This window comes from Tenrec ecaudatus, chromosome 16, assembly GCF_050624435.1.
Source record: "Tenrec ecaudatus isolate mTenEca1 chromosome 16, mTenEca1.hap1, whole genome shotgun sequence".
Lineage (NCBI taxonomy): Eukaryota > Metazoa > Chordata > Mammalia > Afrosoricida > Tenrecidae > Tenrec > Tenrec ecaudatus.
The window spans coordinates 84,080,314-84,101,571 of record NC_134545.1 but is presented as its reverse complement, the minus strand read 5'-3'; the positions used below and the strand labels follow the sequence as shown (position 1 = coordinate 84,101,571).

Genomic DNA, 21,258 nt, shown 5'->3' with positions numbered 1-21,258 from the left:
ACTTAGGGCAATGGCTTTCTGAGTTCTGCTAGGCCCTCCCGAGACTTTGACTGTAGTCTGTAAAAGAAGCCCGTGGGTTTTGGAATAGGGAGCGGAATGCTAACAGCAGTGTTTATCACCGGAGCCAGCGTAACCTCCAGAATTTATACAGCGTAGATCTCTATACTCCACTCCCAGAGATATGATTTGACAGGGCTAGGAGAAGATACAGAAATGTGTGTGCCTTGTACACTGGTACAAATAAGAGTTCCCAACACAGGGAAACCAGGGCAGATAAACCCCTCAGGACCAATAATGAAAGAAGCCATACCAGGAGGCGAAGGGGAAGGTGGCGGGAGACGGACAACAGAAAAGTGAGTGAATGGAGGGAGTGGTCAGTGCAGGACATGGGGTGGGGGGAAGATAAATTATCAAGGGCTCATGAGGGAGGGAGGTGGGGAAGGGGGAAATGAGGAGCTGATACCAAGGGCTCAAGTAGAAATAAAATGTTTTAAAACTGATGGCAACATATGTACAAATGTGCTTGACACAATGGATGGATGTATGGATTGTGATCAGAGCTGTAAGAGCCCCAATAAAATGATTTAAAAACAACAACAATAATTTAAAGATTAAAAGAAGAAGAAATGTGCGTGCCTATTACCCCCAGGTCTCATGGAGTGATTTGAGAATCCCTGGTGGAAAAGAAAGCAGGGAAGAAACAGACGTGCAGTTTCACTATCTTTAAATCCGCTCTGACCAAGTAACAGCAATGCGTCTATTGTCAGACTGGCTCGTAAAAGTAGCTTAGGAGACCTTCCAGAACTAAGGCCCATGAGCCAGAAAGGGGTGCAACATGTTGGGTGCTGTTCCTGGCTACCTTTGCAAGGCCCCCAAGAGGCCTGGGTCTTGGGGAGGGGGTGGGAGAGGCTTGAGGGAACGGAACTCCCTGACTGAGTCATGGCCACAACCTAAGGAGAAAAATTACAACGCAGGGGTAGGCTCTCTGGGTGTCTCAGTCATTGTTCCCTTGAATATTTATCAGGCACTCACAGTGGAAAAATAATCTGCTATTTTGGAGCTGCAACTACAATAAATAATAAAACCACCATTGAGTGGATTTTGACTCAGAGCAACGCCATAGAGCAGCGGTTCTCAACCTGTGGGTCATGACCCCTTTGGAGGCGGAACGGCCCTTTCACAGGGCCCGATTCATCACAGTAGCAAAATGACAGTGATGAAGTAGCCACGAAAATAATCTTATGGTTGGGGGGGTCACCACCATAGGAGGAACTGCATGAAAGAGTCGCAGCATTAGGAAGGTTGAGGGTTCCCAAGACCGTACATCTTTTTTTTAAAAAAACATTTTATTAGGGGCTCATATAACTCTTATCACAATCCATACATATACATACATCAATTGTATAAAGCACGTCCGCACATTCCCTGCCCCAATCATTCTCAAAGCATTTGCTCTCCACTTAAGCCCTTTGCATCAGGTCCTCTTTTTTTTCCCCCTCCCTCCGACCGTACATCTTTATGACAGCACATGACCTCATCTTTCTCCTGTAGAGTGATTGGTGGGCTCGAACTATCAACTTTGTGGTTAGCAACCCAATGCCTAACCACCAGGGTTCCCTCGGAGATGAAACAATGGAGAGAACAAGGTAAAAATAATGCCCCCACCTCCTTGAGGTGTTCGTAATAGATAGTGATTAAATACTAGACAAAAGCAAAAATGCAAAAAAAAAAAGAGGACCTGATGCAAAGGGCTTAAGTGGAGAGCGAATGCTTTGAGAATGATTGGGGCGGGGAATGAATGTATGGATGTGCTTTATACAATTGATGTATGTATATGTATGGATTGTGATAAGAGTTGTGTGAGTCCCTAATAGAATGTAAAAAAAGGAGGAAAAAAAGAAAATGATGAGGACAATGAATGTACAGATGTGCTATACACAATTGATGTATGTATGCATTGTGATAAACATTGTATGAGCCTCTAATAAAATGTTTAAAAAGAAAAAAAAAAGCAAAAATGCACCTGTCTACAAAGAGCACCCTGGGGGCTCTCTTGCTAGACCGCTAATCACAAGGTCAGCAGTTCGAAACCACCAGCTGCTCCACTCATAAAAGATGAGGCTTTCTACTCTTGTAAAGATGTTTTACTGTGTGGATATAGTAATGATGAAACATACAACTTTCCTCTAGTTCCTAAATGTTTCCTCCCCACCCACTGTCAATCCCAATTCTACCTTATAAATCTAGCCAGACCAGAGGATGGACACTGGTACAGGTAGGAACTGGAAACACAGGGAATTCAAGACAGATGATCCCTTCAGGACCAGTGCTGAGAGTTGTGATACTGAGAGGGTGGAGAGAGGGTGGGTAGAAAGGGGGAACCAATTACAAGAGTCTACATGTGACCTCCTCCCTGGGGGACGGACAACAGAAAAGTGGGTGAAGGGGGACGTTGGACAGTGCAAGATATGACAGAATAATAATTTGTAAATTATCAAGGGCTCATGAGGGAGTGGGAAACGGGGAGGGAGGGGAAAAATGAGGAGCTGATGCCAGAGGCTTTAGTGGAGAGCAGACGTTTTGAGAATGATGAAGGCAATGAATGTACAGATGTGCTTTACACAATTGATGTATGTATGGATTGTGGTAAGAGTTGTATGAGCCCCTAATAAAACGATTTTTAAAAAAGATGTTTTATTGGAAGGCCAAAGGGGCTGTTCTGCCCTGTGCCTGGAGCGTGCTGAGTCCGAATTTACTTGAAGGGAGGAAGAGCGAGGGAGGCTAACAAAGGAGAAGAGCTGAGGCATGATGGGGAAATTGATCAAGGGAGGTTGGTTGAACTGGAGTGAAAACACAACTCTAAGCTTTTGATGAAGAATGGCCTACATAAAAAGTACATTTTTATTGGATGGGACTTTTAACACTTTTAACACAATTCTACCATCAACTAACCATTTGATGAGCATTATTTTTTTAGTAGCATGAGATAAAATTCATTACCAATTTTATGTACTGAAATAGGTGCCAAGTTTGTCACTCAGTCCTTTGAATATCTTTCAAGTTTTAGGCCAGAAATCATATTGTGGTCTAACGAATTATTTTTTAATAACCTAGCAGGTAAAATTTTAAGTCCTCAGACTGAAGAATTTGAAAACCGTCTCGTTTGCAAAAGGAAGTTTTTTTAGGTTTTTTTTGTTGGTATTTTTAAAATAATTTTATTGGAGGCTCGTACAATTCTTATCACAATCCATACATACATCCATTGTGTCAAGAACACATGCACATTTGTTGCCATCATCATTCTCAAAACATTTGCCTTCTACTTGAGCCTTAATATCTGCTAATTTTCCCCCTCCTTCCCCACTACCCCCTACCTCATGAACCCTTCATCATTCATAGATTATTTTGTCATATATTACACTGTCTGACGTCTCCCCCTGCCCTCTTCTCTGCTGTCCCTCCCTCAGGGAGGAAGCTATATATAGATTCCTGTAATCAGTTCCCCCTTTCTACCCCACATTCTCTCTACCCTCCAGACATCGCAACTCTCATCACTGGTTCTGGAGGAGTCATCTGTCCTGGAGTCCGTGTTTCCAGTTGCTATCTGTACCAATGTACACCCTCTGGTCTAGCCAGATTTGCAAGGTAGAATTGGGATCATGATAGTGACGGGTTGCCAGAAGGAAGCATTAAAGAATGAGAGGAAAGTTGTATGTTTCATTGGTGCTACACTACACCGATTGGCTTGTCTCCTCCCCGAGACCCTTCTGTAAGGGGATGCCCAGTTTCCTACAAATGGGCTTTGGGTCTCCACTCTGCACTCACCATCATTCACAATGATTTGATTTTTTTTTGTTCTTTGATGCCTGATACCTGATCCTATTGACACCTTGTGATTGCACAGGCTGGTGTGCTTCTCCCATGTGACCTTTGTTGCTTCTCAGTCAGATGGCCGCTTGTCTATGTTTAAGCCTTTAAGACCCCAGACGCTGTATAGCCGGGCACCATCAGCTTTTGATAGCCAGGCACCATCAGCTTTCTTCATCGCATTTGCTTATGCACCCACTTTGTCTTCAGCGATCTTGTACGGAAAGTGAGCATCATGGGACGCCAATTTAATAGAAGAAAGTGTTCTTGCACTGAGGGAGTACTTGAGCAGAGACCCAATGTCCATCTGGTACCTTAATACTAAACCTATAAATATATGCACATAGATCTATTTCCCCATCATTATATATTTACTTATGTACATGCCTGTATTTAGGCCTCTATAAATGCCCTTTGCCTCTTAGTTCTTTCCTCTATTTGCTTTTACTTTCCTCTTGTCCCACTATCATGTTCTGCCTTCATCTGGGTTTCAGTAATTCCTCTCAGTTGCATTGCCCTTGATCTAGCCCTACCAAGCCTCTTACACCCTCCTCGCCATAGATTTTGGATCACTTGTTGTTCCTTTGTCCCTGGGTTTAACACCCACTTCCTTCCCCCACCCCTACCCTCACCTCTCTCCTCTTCCATATCCCACAGAACTGCTGGTCCTGTTGTTTTCTCCTCCAGATTGTTTATCCCGCCTACTAGACAGACCTGCAGAGATAATATACACAAAAACAAGACAGAACAAAACAAAGCAACAAAAGAAAAAACCAAAACCGACCAAAAAAAGCCTGTAAATAGTTCAAGGATGGCTTGTTGGCCTTCAGGTGTGTTTGCGAGTCTGATGGGGTGCAACACCCTGACCCTAGTCTATTTTTGGTACTCCCTGGGGATTTTATTGCTCTGTTCCCCTTGCTGTTCTGTTGCACACCCTTAGAGTTTCGCCTCAGTGTGGTGGGGTCAGATCATGTGGCATTCCCGCACCGTGTCTCCAGTGTTGTAGGGCAACGTGTGTTGTGTGAGTCTGGAGACAGATTTATAGATTGGTATTGGACAGAAGGGATAATATCAGACTTATGGACATGATCTGGACTGGGCTGTTTTAATATACAATCTCTTTGATATAAAGCTCTGTTATCCATTCATGAGTATCTCTAGTCAACCTGGAAGAGCACTGGGATACCCATTGTCCTCATGGCCCCCCAAATGTATTCTATAGGATGGGAAGGGACAAAACAAGGAAGAGGACATCTCCTTTCCTTTCAAGGACCCCCGATGCCTTCTTTTTGTGCTGGTGGTGCTCCCACAGACATGAACATTCCTACAACCCGCCGGACTTTCTCTAAGAAGTGTGCCAAGCACCCACCCTGCAAAGTGACACAGTACAAGGGCAAAGGGTCATCTGCTCAGGGAAAGCGGTGTTGTGACAGGAAGCAGAGTGGGTATGGTGAGAAGACTAAAGGACAAAGAAGATTGAGACTTGAATCTGTTGAGTCCAACTGCAGATCTATGAATGTTGGCTGTAAAAGATACAAGTCTTCTGAACTGGGAGAATAATCAGGGCCAGGTGATCCAGTTCTAAACATCACCATGTTTTGACAGGACAATAAAACCTTGATGCAATGATGCTGAATGCAGGAAGGTCACAGGCTGGTGGGTGGAAGCTTCTCCAGGGCTCTGGCTACCATCAGCCTGGCTCCATGTGGCTTATCATCAGGAATGCCAAGCAGAGAGAGTGTGTGTCCCCACCTCCAGGGAGGAAGACAGGAGTTTCTGGAAACTCAGAAATCCCCAGAAGCCATGCCCACACAGACATTATTTAAAAAAAAAAAAAAAAAAAAAGGACAACCAGTATCACTTCAACTCACATCCCAGTGGCTAGAAGTGAAGTTGTACAGCCACTACTAGCTGCAAAGGAAACAGGAGGAAATATGGACTTGAACCAAGAAACCATGTGCTCAAGGAAGTGAAGCTTGGTATTTATACAAGCAGTGGTTTGTGCAGTAAGAATGAAGATGCAGGAAAACGACAAGAGGTAGAGGAAGAGAGAGAAACAGGATTAGGAATTAGGAATCCAAGATAATAAGACTATAGACCTCAAGGAATTTTAAGTACAGGAAGTTAACTACGGATTACAGTATCAGAAGAATGGTCTATGTTGTTGTGTTTTTTTTTAGGAAGAGTTGAGTGCTGGTGAGAAGGCGGAGTGCGAGTGTCAGTCAGTATGGGTCAGGTCATTGGGACTGTAAGTGGGTTCCAGGACCTATAGCTGCATCAGGAATCACATGGGAGCTTGTTAGAAATGCAGAATCTTAAATCCCAGTCCAGGGGGATTCAAGAGGTTATCCAGGTGCTTAATATATGTTTTAAAGTTTGATCAATACTGAGCCTAGATTTTGCTGTGATATGCAATAAACCTAACATCTCCATGTCTTAAAGACTGAACAAAGATTTATTTCCCACTCGTGGTACAAGTCCACGTGGGAGAAAGGGGAGGCAAGTAGGGAATTCTTTCGTATCATCCTCATCAAAGGCCCTAGGCTGATGGAGGCTCCACCAGGCACACACTGTCCATCATTGTGGTGGGGAAGGGAGCACGGGACTCTCTAGGCTTCCCTCACATTTCACTGGCCACATCAAGTCCCACAGCCATGAGGAAACTAACTTCAAGGAGGTGGGAAGAACAATGTGATCTTGTTCCTGGCAGGAGAGGAATTAAAATATTAGTGAAGGCAGGGGATGCTGGCTGTAGACTTTTCAAGGGGAAATTCCAATAGTCTAGGTACCTGTAAAGTGATCGGGTCTTGAAAAGGATAACAGCAATAGAAAGGACAAGGAGAGGATGAACAAGAGACACTTATCCAGACCGAGATTGGAGGACAGGATAGTCAGTGAAGTCTCCTGGCTTTAGAGGCTGGCTGAGGAAAGCGAAGACTCTTTTGGGTAAATGGTTAAAGATACTGGGTGGGGTCTTGAGTGTCTGAAAGGCTGTTTGGAATGGGCATATTGAGTCAAAAATTAAGGTGAATATTTATCTCACCTTGTCCCACTTCCCATGCTCCAACCACATTGGCTTTCTTGTTATTCCATCCCTTAATACAGGGACCTTTGTTCCATCTTAGGGCTGCTGCTGCTTCTGCTGGAATACTCTTCTCTGCATCAGTTATGACTTGCACCTGTCAAAGCGTAGCTTCTCCCAGGTGCCTTCCCTAAACAGACGGAGCCACCCGGGCACATATTCCATTGGTCAGCACAGTGCCTCCAGCCATCTCCTATTTCTAAAAGTTGTTTCCTCTTACCCTAACTGCCCTCCTTCCCCGCAATGAAAAAAGAAATTCCATGAGTATGAGCTCCGTCTGTCCTGTATCCCACAGCTTCTGGTACAGGGCCAGGCCCAGATTGGGTACTTGAAAAATATTTACTGAATGAATACCCACACAGACATTTCAGTTTGAAAGTATGCAATGAGAGAAATGCAGATGAGAATTCAATGATTCAAAGAGAGAAACACGGGGAATGGTCAAATTCCCCAAGGTAATAAAGACGAGGTAGTCCCCCCCACCAACCTCCCCCCCCACACACACTGTTCTTTCTCAGTGGTGAGAGAAGACTGAGCAGCTTAAATGGTCACACAGAGTGGCTCCTGAAGCCACTCTGGGGAAAGTTCCAGGGTGGCTTGCTCACTAGGGCCAAGCGTGAAACCTGTTTAAAATGCCAGCAAACAACGTTGGGATCAGAAAGATTATTTGAACCACTGAATAAAGGAGTTAAAAAAAATCTGGAGGGTAAGGAAAGAGCCAAACCAAGTACAGATCATAACTGGAGTTAACTTGGCTGTAAAGGGAATGTATTCTAGCCAGATTGACTGGGCTGCTTTTTTGTGACACCCAATCATTTCTCAAGAGCAATAAACTAGAGAGGGAAGATTGAATATGCGGTGGAGAGGTTCTTAACCTGAGGTTAATGGACCCTGGGGTGTCCACGAGTTACTTTCAGGGGCTCTGCCAACTCAAAAATTCTATGCAACGCGCAAGGGGGAAGAAGGACAAAAGGATTTGTGGGTTAACTTCCCAAAAGGTCATGACTCAGGTATTAATAATCACTGAGGAAGTGAATAGGTGAAAAACGGTTTCCTCACATAACCGCTTTTAAATTTAGCCTTTCTCTAGGCCTCTGCTTCTTTAAAAAAAAAAAAACTTTTGTATTTACTTTTGTATGGGGGTAAGAGGGGAGCCAAAATGGTAAAGTTGAGAAGTGCATCATCATCCCGGTAAGACAGGTAGCAAGGGCAGTGCTGGACACGGCGAGCTTGTGCAAACACGCTCCGGGGACGAGATCTCGGAAGCAGGCTGCCGCAGTCCGAGAGTAGCTGGGTGGCTGGTGGCGTCTCGGTTCAGCGCAGACCGCAGAGGCACCGTCACAGCCCGGGAGGGGGTCATGCCACTGGGTGGTGTTCTTAAACTGGCGGGGCCCTAGCGGGAGCAAGGGCCCTCTGGACATGACAGGCGATCACCACCAGGCAGTGGAGACGGTCGGCGGCGCAGCTAGACGACCTGATGCTGATGCTTCCCGCGCAGGAGCAGCTCGTCCGTTCGAGCTCCACCGGTCGCCATACTTTCACTGCTGTGTCACAGGGCAGCCTCCAGCCCGGCCTCCCCACCGGTCCGCCACCTCGGAGCCGTCCCGCCCCTTTCGGCGTCTCCTTCCCCGCCTCCAGATCCCGGACCGCCCGGGACCGGGAGAAGGCATTCATTCCAGCACAGCTGCGTTTCCGGAGCCACTTCGGGTGCAAGGTCCCGGGCCGGGCGCCCGGGTGCTAGAAGCGCGGGTCTTGGCGCCTGCGGGCTGGGCGTCACGGCCGGAGCCGCTCCAGGGCCGCCGGGGCGGCGAGCAGGCGGCGGCCCGCGGCTCCTGAACCGCTTCCGGGCCGCGCGTCTTCGCGCCGGTCACGAGATCCCGCGGGAGTTGAGTTCTCGGGCCGGATGGCGCGCCGGCGTGCGGCCGGCGACTGGACTAACAGCATCCGTCGGCCGTTTGACCTTGAAGACTCCGTACCGCCTGTCACGCGAGCCCGCTCGCGGCGCCCGCAGCTCCACGGGCTCCAACCAAGGGCCCGAACCCGGCCTCTTGGGTCCCCCGGCGGCCGGCCCTCTTCCTGTAGCCAATCGGCTGCGGACGCTGCACGGGCCAATGGCCGCGGCCCCAGTGCTTAGAGTGATTCAGCCTATCAAAGTTTAGCCTAAATTCTCCCGCCGCCTCCCTGAACTCTCCCCCACCAAAAAAGAGAGAGCGAGATGTCGGAGGCGGGCTAATCCTCGATATTGGCCAATCAATGACCAATAAACAAGAAGCTTGCGAGATCAAAGGGGAAGGGGCGGGATCTGAGATGAAAGACAGGCAACTTCGCTAATACCAGGGGCGCGTTTTTCCTACGTGTGGGAAGGGGTGGGGCTAGGACAGCAGCCGCGCCAATGGTTGCATGGGGGCGGGGCCGCGGCGCCAGCGGGAGCCGGAGGCCCCGGACTCTCTGGGCCGCGCCTGAGGCAGACGAGACGGGGCCGGGGGGCGGCGGCGGCGGCAGCGGCAGCGGCGGCGGGGGTGGGTGCCGCAGCCGGCGCGGGTGGATGGAGTTGGAGGGGCGGGGGGCCGGCGGTGTGGCGGGGGGACCGGCGGCTGGGCCGGGGCGGAGCCCCGGGGAGTCGGCGCTGTTGGACGGGTGGCTGCAGAGGGGCGTGGGCCGAGGGGCCGGCGGCGGGGAATCCGGGGCCTGCAGGCCCCCGGTACGGCAGGATCCAGATTCCGACCCGGACTACGAGGCTCTGCCTGCTGGAGCCACTGTCACCACGCACATGGTGGCGGGCGCCGTGGCAGGGATCCTGGAACACTGCGTGATGTACCCCATCGACTGCGTCAAGGTGAGACCTGGACCGGGCTCCGAACCCGGCGTGGGGCTGACTCGACCCCTGGGTCCTGTGCGGAGCAGGGTCCAGCGCTGCCCTAGGGTCCTAACGGGTTCCTGCCAGCAGCACTTGGAACCAGCGCACCGCTCGGCAAGATCGCCACAGGGAGTTGATTGCAGTTAGGAACCGAGACCCGCTTCTAACCCGTGATGAAATCTGAATAGGGACCCTGGTTTGAAAATCTGGCGGCCAAAACTCGGGATCCCAACCAGCCCTGAACAGGACTAGGTGCGGGGTGGGGGAGTGGTCTTCCGGAAAACAGGTAAGTGCCTCCAAGTCGTTACGGGGAAAGTCTCTCTTGATGGCTTGAGCGGTTCTGCAGGGAAGTGCTTTCTACTAGCTCCCGAGACTTTGCTTGGAGTGACGAGGCAGGAGCTCGAACTCGGACTCTCTCAGCTAGCCCCCTGATCCTCCTATTCAACCTTAACTGGTGCGTTGTTGGAAATCGTTGTGCCTGAGTTGATAATTCCCTGCTGGAAATGGATGGGAAAGACTGCATTCTGGAAAAGCTTTCGGTTTCTCTGCGCAGCGAACATGATACCCCACCTATTTCCTGGATATAAAAACGGAGCCGGGGTTAGGGCTGTGTATCTGCAGGGAGCACGTTGACCCCCTAACCACGAGCGACGGAACTCTTTTGCCACCTGATGGGGACGCAAAAGCAAAAGTTGCTTAGTGACAAGGGAGAGGCCTGGAAAGTAGAAACGTCTGACGAAGGTGGAAGGGGGTCCCATGTGTATGCCAGGAATTTCATCCAGCTTCATGGCCACAGAAGTCAGGTCGTTCTGTAGAAATTGGGTGATGAGAGAGGCAGGTTTGTGTTCCTTACAGTTCATGTGCTTTAGCCCCAAGAAGTGAAGATGAAAGTGAATGGGGGTGGGGAGCTGTTGAACTAGTATGATTGAGATTGGCGTCTCCTTTATATGTTGGGGGTCAGTGCAAAAGAGGGAGGCCCTCAGAGATGGATGGACACAATGAGCTTAAACAGCAATGAAGTGACCAAATGGCTCAGGACTGGACAGTGTTTTTGTTGTTGTTGTATATAAAGTCACCGTGAGTAGGGATCGACTGGCTGGCACCTAATAGCAACTTAAATGTTAAGGGTAACAGCTAAATTATTCCAGAAGATTCCTCCTTCGACTGGGAAATTGGTAACTCTTCCAAGGGAGGAAAGTCACAACTCAGAAAATAGAGAGATCTCGTCTGCTCCCCCCTGGGTCCTGCACTGGTGCTCGTGTAGGTGTATGGATGACAGGCATAGGCTTGCTTATTGCCAGGGCCACTGAGAAGGCGGTAAATGTACGTGACCCATGACCGTTAAATGTCCTTGTCAATGGAGAGAAATAGAAACAAGCAGTAGCAGCCCTGAGACAGGAGAGGATGGGTGATGTTCTAATAATACTGATGTGTGAAATGAACACGGGCAAATAAGAAAGATCCAGATGTTTTACAGACTCAAGGTTGAATGACTGAATTATTAATAACAGCTAGCCAAAAGTTAGCATCTAACTGCAAAGCAACCTCACATCACCTATACTGCGGGGTCTAAAGTGCTGTTTCAGGATTGGTAGTTGGCAAATGAGGCAGGGGAGGGGATGAAAATGCTTCAGTGGCTTGAGAAATACAGTGTAATCGTGACCGACTTAAGCACAGTACTGCAATGTATTAATCTTTAAGCATCCAGCCCGTTACTGTAGTTACCTTGGGAGGCTGGTTTAGGCCTACCCACCTTCCATATCTTTACACAAAAATGCTGCTGTAAACGTTTAATCCAGTCCTCTCTGAGTAATCCCTCTAGGATATTTCGGTGTACCTCCCTAGGGGGGAAATCACTTTCCTGTGATCAGATGGGGTTGGTTCTTAGTCACTGAGACCAGAACGGATCAAATCTGGTAAATAAGGTAGAAGATGGAAATGGGTAACCGAACTGCGGCAGCGGGTCAAAGAGCTGGGGTAGGAGCCAGGATACAAGGAGGCTGGTTTTCTCCCGAGGAAACACCTCGGAGCGTTCCAGAAATGTCTCCAGTAACTGCGGCATTGCTAGGGTATGTCTGGTATAGGCTCCCGCGGTTAGAACTGCCCTGAAAATACGTCTTAGAGTTTTAGATAAAGCTGTGGAATTTTTGTTGTAAAAAGAGGGGGGTGAGGGGGTTGGTTTTTTTTTTTTTTTTTTTTGCAGTTGTATTGCATCACAGTCGTGCCTCAGAGCCCTGCCCACATTAAAGAGGTAATTATGTGATCTGGAAGAAAATTGCTCCCGAGTCTTCAAAAACACAAGAGCTTAATTTAGAAGAATCATTTTCACTTGTCATTCATGGTGGTGTTTCATTGGCTGTAAGGAGGAACGAGTTATGCCAATAGGATTTGGTGTCATTAAGTATGTTCAACACTTGGACACTGGGGACAAAAAACCAACCAACCCTCACAGCCATCCAGGCAATGCTGACTCAAAGTGACCCTGTAGGACAGGGTAGAACTGCCCCTTTGGGTTTCCGGGTATTTGAAAGTCCTGTCTTTCTCCTGTGGGAAACAGTAAAATTCAATTCCCTTCCTTCAGGAAGGGCTTCCCAGTTCTCTAGTCCCCACCATCTATACTTCCTCTTTCATTCTGCGCGGCTGGTGGGGAGGAGCCTAGCTGTGCCCCAGAACTGGAGGCAGGTGTCCCTGTTGGTCCCTAAAGCCCATCCCCAGCAGTGTGTGTGAATGAAAGCTGATGTGGCCCTTCCATCTGAGGGTGTGCACCCCCAGGCACTCAGCATGCTCAAGTCGATTAAAAATAGCCTTGTGAGGGACCATGGGAAGTCAGCATGGCCTTGCTGAAACCAAAATAAAACAGATCCTTTGCTGCGGAGTCGACTCTTGACTCATAGCAACTCTATAAAATCCCCAACCACGTCGATGCCGATTCCTAGCAGCCCATTGCAGCAGCCACAGCCAGCTGCCTAGTCATGACCCACAGCACCCTGCTCCGACAGAGGGTGAAGCTGCCCATTGGGTTTCCAGAAGCAGACCGCCACGTCTTCCTCCAGGAGACCAGGTATACCAGTGGTTCTCAACCTTCCTCATGCTGGGACCCTTTCATACAGTTCCTTATGTGGTGCTGACCCCCCCACCCCCACCATAAAATTATTTTCGTTGCTACTTCATCAGTGCCATTTTGCTACTGTTAAGAATCGGGTGACCCCTAAAGGGGTTGCGACCCACAGGTTGAGAACCGCTGATGTAGCAGGTTTGAACCACCCACCTTTCCCTTAGCAGCTGGGCACGTAATCATGAAGCCTTGCTACCAGCCTCTCCTCAGGGGAAGATGAGGCTTTCTGTTCCCAGAAAGAGTTAGTGTCGGAAATCCACAGGGCCACTTCTACCCTGTCCTTTACGGTCACCATGAGTCAGAATCGACTCCAGAGCAGTGAGTTTGTTTGTTTGTTTGTTTGTTTTTTAGTGGGAGTTTGGGGGCACAGATAAATTTCACTTTCCTTTTTTGGGTCTCAGAGGCAGCCTTCAGACTTGAGACTGTAAAATTTAGAGGGACAAGACTTTGTTACCCAAAGCATTCAGCTCTCATCTGAAAATGGGCTAGCTAAGTACCCAGCTGCCCACCAAACCCAAACAAAAACCAATTCCGCTGTCAAGTTGATTCTGACTCGCAGTGGCCCTTTGGCACAGGGAAGCCGACTGCCTTGGGTTTCCAAGGTCATAATCTCGGCTGAAGCCGACTGCCACATCTTTCGTCAAGGGGGCGGGTGGGTACCAACTGCTGGCTTTTTGGCCACTGTACCACCGAGACTCCTGCCTGTCCATGGTGTTGGTTTGTAGCCTGTGGTGGGGAAAGCAATGCCTGTTTTTGTCCTATGTTAAAGAGGGAACAAACAGGGCAATAGTTTTTTTTGTTTGTTTTTCAGACCCCAGATCTAACTGGTTATCCGTACTCCAATGAAAGTTAGAAAATGGAAGCATTGCATTTGCATTCCTTGCAACTAATAATACCCACGGGAGTCCTGGTCATGTGGTGGGCTATGCAGTGGGCTGCTCACCACAAGATCAGCAGTTCAAACCCACTGGCTGCTCTGCAAGAGAAAGAGAGGCTTTCTATTCCCCTAAACCATTACAGTCTTGGAAACCCACAGGGACGGTTCTACCCAATCTTATAGGATCGCTGTCAGTCAGAATTACTCAGTGGGGGAAAAAAGAGTTTACTCAATGGCAGTGAGTTTGAATATGGAATAATATTCAGTAAGCAGCTCTTGTTCTTGGGTTCATTTCATGTAATGATTGGAAAAACTCTAGAGCAATTAAGTATTTCCCAAGTCACATAATGCAAGTGACAGTCATGATATGAGCCCAAATGGTCTGACTCCCCATGTCCCTGACGATCTTCCAAAAGCAGATTTCAAAAGCAAAGCGAGGTACACAGTTTCTTAATGGTGCTTGAACACGTGGCCTTCAGATCAACAGCTGAACATGTAAAGCCCCTATCGCCACCGAAAAAATTTAACATGAAAGTAAAAATTACACCAAAGCTGGACCCTGTACAGCAGAAACCCGAGAAGGAACATGCAGAATTTTCCTGCTGCTGGCCATAAAAAGCGGTCAGACTTTTACCCGTTTAAAGGCAGGACCCGGAAAAGCAAGGGCAGTCCTATCAAGTTCCAGCCCTCTTGGGTTTCACCGTTGGTAAGGAAACCTCATTTGTTAGTGGTTAGGGTCATGGATGTATGTGTGTGAAATGGCTTCTATAAGGGACATTGCTGTCCTGGTGTGTGAAGTCTAAACATGAACTAACAGCTCAGAGATTCAGATGTCAGTACAACACAAAGCCATATATTACCAGATGACAGCACTGAGTCACAGCGTGGTTAAGTGGCATACCTAAGGCCACGTTCAGTGAAAGCTGGGGCTCCCCCTACAGCTTGCTTCCCCAAACAGGGCTTGTCTTTTTTTTTTTTTTTGTCTTTTACCAAACCCTTACCTCTCAACCAGTCCGTTTAGCTTTTCTCCAAAGCCAGGGCGTGGTTTACACAGGCATTCTTTACTCAGGCATTCTTATTTGGTGATTTCATCCTTCTGCAAAAGGTAGATTTACTGGCTCACAAATTTGGGGGGCGGGGACTTACTTATTTTTATTTACTTTTGACATCGCTTGTTCCCAGTGTCTCGCCATCAGCATGTATTTTCATTGAATGGGAGTTGTTGGTAGATGGGGGAGCTGGGGAACATGCTCACGGTAATTTAACCCACACCTACTTTTCTCCTGGGGGTGCAGGGCCCCAGGGCCAGACCTTCCAAGCCTGGCTGCCCCGGTTTGCCGCCGGCTCAGCCGAGCACTGCAAGTTCTGAACAGGTTTCCCCACGTCGTTTCCACTAAAGCCGTGGAAGCACACAGTTGGTAACCCATTCTCCCCAGCACAGCCCAATGGTCTCTTCACACAACTCCTCTGATGGGGTTTTAGCCGAAAGCCCCTTCCGGCCCCGGCAGTGAGGAGGTGAGGGAATTGTGGGAGAAAAGCGAGGGCAGTCTGTTGGAAATCCAAGAGGTCTGCTGGTGGTTTGGTTTGAGAAGTGAACAAGAATATACCAGACTGTGTGGCACATTTCTTTCTTTTTAAAAAAGAAATCACTTTATTGGGGGCTTTTGCAGCTCTTATCACCATCCATGCATCCACTGTGTCAAGCACATGTGTCCGCATGTCGTCATCATCATTTCTTCTTTTTTTTTTCCAAAACATCTTGTTTCTACTTGAGCCCTTCGTGTCAGCCCCTCTTTCTTCCCCCCCACTCTGGAGAACCCTTGATAGGTTATAATTTATTGTTATTTCCATATCTTACACCCTCCACGGTGTCCCGCAGTCACGTTTCTGCTGTTCGTCCCTCTCCGGGAGAGGCGTGTTCTGCGTCGATCCTTGCTATCGGTGACCCTGCACATTTCTCCTGGAACTGTACCTGCGATGCGTCACGTGCCGAGTTTTTAGGTCCTTGTTGGTAGCTGGAGGAACAAATTCGGGAGGAATGTGGATCGCTTAGGGCTCACCCCGACTTGTCCGCCTGGTTAGTTCCTTTGCTCCCATGTGCTTGTGAAGGTTATTACTCTTGGGTCTCCACTCGGCCACCAGGAAGATGCAGATTTGTAAATCCAGGCGGAATCCAATGACTAGCATGAAGCAGGACTTTCAACTATGGTCAGATATCCATTGTCCCTATCCCTCTCTCACATTGTCCCTATCCCTCCCTACCAGGTACTCACTCTCTACACCAGCAGCTCTCGACCTGGGGGGCTCCACCCTTTTGGGTCAAAAGTGTAGCAAAATGACAGTGATGAAGTAGCAAACAACATAATTTTATGGTTGGGGGGTCACCACCACATGAGGCACTGTGTGTAAGGGTCTCGGCATGACGAAGGTGGAGACCCGCTGCTCTGAACTGTTGCAGACACAGCTGTCTCACATAGTTCTAGTGCCTAAGGACCCCGGCCTGTGTAGTGGTTCCGGGTTGGGCAGTGATCTGTGTAGTTGGCAGTTCAAAACCACCAGCAGCTCCTTGGAAAAAAGACTGGGCTTTCTATTTCTACTCGCGTCCACAGTTTCAGTCTGGGAAACCCACAGGGGAGTCACGATGAGTCAATATTGACTCGATGGTAGTGGGTGAGTAACCTCAAGGTCAGCAGTTCAAAACTACCAGCCCCTCCACGGGAGAATGTTGGGGCTTTCTGCTGGTGTAAAGAGTTACAGTCTCCTTAAACAACAACAACAACAAGTTACAGTCTCAGAAACTCACAGGGGCAGTTCTCTGCTCTATAGGGCCACTGTAGGTCAACCTTGATTAAATGGCAGTGAGTTTGGTTTGGCATCTGTAGTCCGGGAGGAGCCCTGGTGGCGTAGTGAAGTACATGATAAACTGCTAACGCAAGGTCAGCGGTTGGAGCCCACCAGCCTCTCTGCAGGAGAAAGATGAGGCTCTCCACTCGCATAAAGGTTTCCAACCTGTGAAACACACGGGCAGTTTTCACCTGCCCTACAGAGTCGAGATGTGTCAGCATTGTTTCAGGGACAGAATGAATCCCATGCCAGACACTGGACATTGAACTTCAGTTATCCATTGCCCTCCTTTAATCTCAAGGTGGATCAATACACAGAGGTCTTCTATTTCCCCAAATTTCAACAGAACGTGTTTAGAAATGTCATATCGTGTAGCTGCCAGACACCTCTGCTCAAATCATTGAATCCTCCAGACCCCCAGGATTATGTTTGTGGAGACTTGGTTTTTTAGTTGCTGACACCAGTTTTAAAATGCGGTGAGCTACGATGTCAAGATCTGGAACTCCCTTGAGTTTCAGAGAGCAGGTTGGCTTCCAGATGGACACTCCCACTAGCCTAGCCACAGGGGGAACTGTTCATTCTCAGGACAGGAGAGCAGCATCCAGAAGCCAGGCGACAACTCCGGTCAAGAGCCCCACTTGCAGACCCAGCCTCCAAGGCCAAAGGATGAATGCAGTGTATGGTCAGGAGGCAGGCCTAGGACTGGTTACTACAAATGATGCCCAGAGTAGATTGTGGACAACCCATAGCTCTTTTGAACGTAGAATCCATTTGTAAAGAATCTTCAGCCTGAGTCGATTAAAGGACTGAGCAACTTCTGAAACACATGCTTGATGTTGGCTGCTGGGACTATGGATCAACTAAACATGGATGTTCTCAGAGGGGGTGATGGGGTTCTTGTTTAAATGGAAAAAAAGGTAGCTAGGGGAAAAGGGCAAGAAAAGCAAAGACCCAAGGCTTAGAAAGGTTGGATACAGACTTGGGAAGAACTCAAGATAGACGTAGGAACCCTGATAGCATATAGTGGCTGCTCTCCTCAAGGTGAGCAGTTCAAAACCACCAGCTATTCTGGGAGAAAGATGAAGCTTTCTGACAGCCTTGGCAACCCAGAGGGGCATTTCTACCCTGTCCTCCAGTTGAGTTTGGTTTTGGGTTTCAGCTGCATGCCAGGCATGGTTCCAGGTATTAGGTGTGCCAGGTTCCAAGTCCTAAGTGTTAAGGTTGGGTGAGAAATGAGCCTCACTGATGTTCTTCTTGCTGTAATTTCAGACCCGGATGCAGAGCCTACAGCCCGACCCGGCCGCGCGCTACCGCAATGTGTTGGAGGCCCTCTGGAGGATTATAAGAACCGAAGGCCTTTGGAGGCCCATGCGGGGGCTGAATGTCACAGCAACAGGCGCAGGGCCGGCCCACGCCCTCTATTTTGCCTGCTACGAAAAGTTAAAAAAGACATTGAGTGATGTAATCCACCCTGGGGGCAATAGCCATATTGCCAATGGTATTGAGCCTTCCTGCGCCGGTTCTCCCACTTTCCTACCTCTTTGAGCTTCGGTGGCTATCAGTGCTTTCCCGGCCCAGTGAGCAGGGTTTGGATCTGAAGCTTTGGGCTGGAGGGCAGGCCAGATCTTAGGGCAGGGCCCCCTAACTTGATGTCCTCAGTCAGTGGGCTGCTTCAACCCCACACCCCACTTGGAGGGCGCCCCAACCCAGGGTTACCGTAGCCTCCCCTACCTCCCAGCCCATCTGCTCGAATGCACTGGTCATGCGGAGGCGTGCTGAACCACCCTGGCTGTAGATTCTCCAGGGCAGCACCTGAGCCCCCAAGGAAGACACTCCCGGAGCCCCAGCTCTTCGCCTCACCGTCGCAGGATCCCAGCTGAACCAGAGGCAGTGTGTGTCGCTGGGACACAAGAAGGCGGGTGGGGACCAAAGACTTTTGCACAGAGACGCCCCGGGAATGGAGTTGGTGTGGAAGGAAGGGCAGAGAGAGCATCAGCCCTGGGCTTCCAGAGGCTTCCAGAAGCCAGATTAGCTGCAGGGATAAAGTCATTCAGCTGCTACAGGAAACGTCTAGGGCACAGGTTCCCATACTATCCCCTGGCCATTGACACCTTTGACTCTGTAGTCCATAATCCAGGATAAGGTGTAGGAATCTGCATTTGCAACCTCGCACCCAACCCCCATGGTTCCAGTCTCCCCAGAGGGGCACTGTCACCCACTTTGGGAAATGCTGTTGGTCTGGCTTAGGACACGGAGCAGGGTTGGGCGGTGTCGGGGCAGCAGATGGGAGGTGAGAGTTTGGTGGTGAGCTGACCACCTGACCCTCAAGCTCGCCCACGCCCTGCCAGGAGCAGTTGGCAGGTTGGTGTGGTGACGTGTTGGGAGCTATGCATCTGCTTCCACTCGGGCCGCGAAGTGCCTTTGTTCGCAATGCCACCTCCATCGCTGCAATCCGGGATAGATACACATCTTTTGCACCCTTCCCGGCCTTCCTCCCACAGACAGACAGGCTGATGGCAGCAAGTTGGCGGGAGCGGGCGCCTGTGTGCGTTTCCCGGAGCTGTGCTTTTTCCCTGGTGTGAGCTGGCTCCAGATAGGCCCCCACCGCTCTGGTTTAGCGTCCGGCCTCACATGTGGCAGTTCTTTTCTCATCTGCAGGTGCAGCTGGGTGTGTGGCAACGTTACTTCACGATGCAGCTATGAATCCAGCGGAAGGTAAGGGTTCCTCAACCTTTCCCCTCAGAGCCAGCTGCTTTTGCTTTTCCTGTCCTTGTGCGGTGCAGCCATCCCGCCCGCGTTACCCTATCTGCCCACCAGATGGCAGCCCCTCCATGCGCTCAGCCCTTCCGAGGAGGCTTTTCATTGGGAGTTGATCATTCTTGGGGCTTTCCTGGCAAAAAGCCTGGGCTGTCTTGGAAGTCCCCTTTGTAGTGGACTCGATCTCTCCCGAAAGTTCTGCAGTTTCATTTCTTCAAAGAAGTGGAGCTGGATTATAGAAGAGGGCCTTTTTTTAAACATAAGGTGAGATCGGGTTGAAAGGAAAATGAATTCTGTGCCTGGATTTCTGCCGGGCCCTTAGCTCTCAGTGAGCAGCGTCTGGAGGACGGGTTAGGCTGCTGAGCCCACGGTCAGGAGAGAGATGAGGCTGTCCGCTTCCGAAAGCCTCAGGAGCAGTTCGATTCTGCCCTATAGGGTTGCCGTGAGGTGGAATTGACTTGGTGGCAATAAGGGCATAAGGAAATGGGACCCTTGTTTTATCTCTTTAACAAAAGACACACATACGCCCTTCAAAAGGGGAAAGCTCAACTCATCAGATTGACTGGCAGCTCACTGGGTTTCTTTTCTGTTCCCTCTCTCTCCCCTATTGGCTGGCCTGCTGGCCGGGGACCATGACTGAACATTGTCACGGATTGGTTGCCTCTGCCGGGTCATCCTTCCTCCTCGTCGTCGGTGCCACCAGTGGTCAAGCAGAGGATGCAGATGTACAACTCGCCATACCACCGGGTGACAGACTGTGTACGGGCGGTGTGGCAGAACGAAGGGGCTGGAGCCTTTTACCGCAGCTACACCACCCAGCTGACCATGAACGTTCCCTTCCAAGCCATTCACTTCATGACCTATGAATTCCTGCAGGAGCACTTTAATCCCCAGAGACGGTACAACCCCAGCTCCCACGTCCTCTCCGGAGCCTGTGCAGGAGCCGTCGCCGCCGCTGCCACCACCCCACTGGACGTTTGCAAGACCCTGCTGAACACGCAGGAATCCCTGGCTTTGAACTCAAACATCACAGGACACATCACAGGCATGGCTAGCGCCTTCAGGACGGTGTATCAAGTAGGCGGAGTGACCGCCTACTTCCGAGGGGTGCAAGCCAGAGTCATTTACCAGATCCCCTCCACGGCCATCGCGTGGTCAGTGTATGAGTTCTTCAAATACCTAATCTCGAAACGGCAGGAAGAGCGGAGGGCAGGCAAATGATATCGGCCGAGTGCAGCCAGGGGTCCAGGCAACATGGCTGTGCCACTCCAGTCCCTCCTCGGCCTCTTGGCATGCTCCACAGGGGCAGAAGGGTAGAGGCTCCTCGGGCTCTCGGGGTTTCGCTTCCCACCGGGCCCCACCACCCTCCGTGGCCACCACCTTTCCTTCCAGGCCGGAAGCAAGTGCAGCCGAGCACACCCGCAGCCCCTTCGACAGCCTCTCCATCCCGGGCCGGCGACCTGCTCTGGACGGTCACAGAGGGGTCCGCAGGGCAGCCCCCTGGTTCCTAATAAAAAGCCTTTAAATTACATGATCTTCCTGGGTTTGTCTTGCCCAAGCAGATTCGACATGGCTGTCAGCTGTCCCTGATTCTGCTATCATCAAGGGACCCAAGGGGGAATTTATGGAGTCTAGTTTTTTGACTGGCCGCTATCGATGGTGGGTTTAAGGCTCTGCCGCCCCATGGTTTAGTGGGAGGTTCCGCATACGCTCCCTGAGGGCAGAACAGTGAGCTTTTTGACAGATCCTCACTGAGCCAGGGCTCTGGACCACCACCCCACCCCACCCCACCCCCCGCTCCTGCCTCTTCCCTGAGTAGCAGGCGAGGCTCCAAGATCTTTCTAGTCTTCAGCCCAGCC

The 21,258-nt window shown here is 49.9% G+C and overlaps 1 protein-coding gene across 2 annotated transcripts; it reads left to right on the top strand.

Annotated features, from left to right (window-relative positions):
* Positions 1-9,494: 9,494 nt before the first annotated feature.
* Positions 9,495-20,928, top strand: SLC25A28 (solute carrier family 25 member 28). 2 transcript variants are annotated; one of them, XM_075534094.1, is made up of 4 exons: positions 9,495-9,785; positions 17,912-18,140; positions 19,301-19,357; positions 20,103-20,928. In XM_075534094.1, exons 1-4 carry the CDS (start codon positions 9,495-9,497, stop codon positions 20,618-20,620), a joined length of 1,095 nt encoding a protein of 364 aa, XP_075390209.1. In that variant the 3' UTR covers positions 20,621-20,928. The 2 variants fall into 2 exon arrangements, with proteins under 2 accessions (XP_075390209.1, XP_075390210.1); XM_075534095.1 differs by having other exon boundaries at positions 9,586-9,785; positions 19,283-19,357.
* Positions 20,929-21,258: the final 330 nt, after the last annotated feature.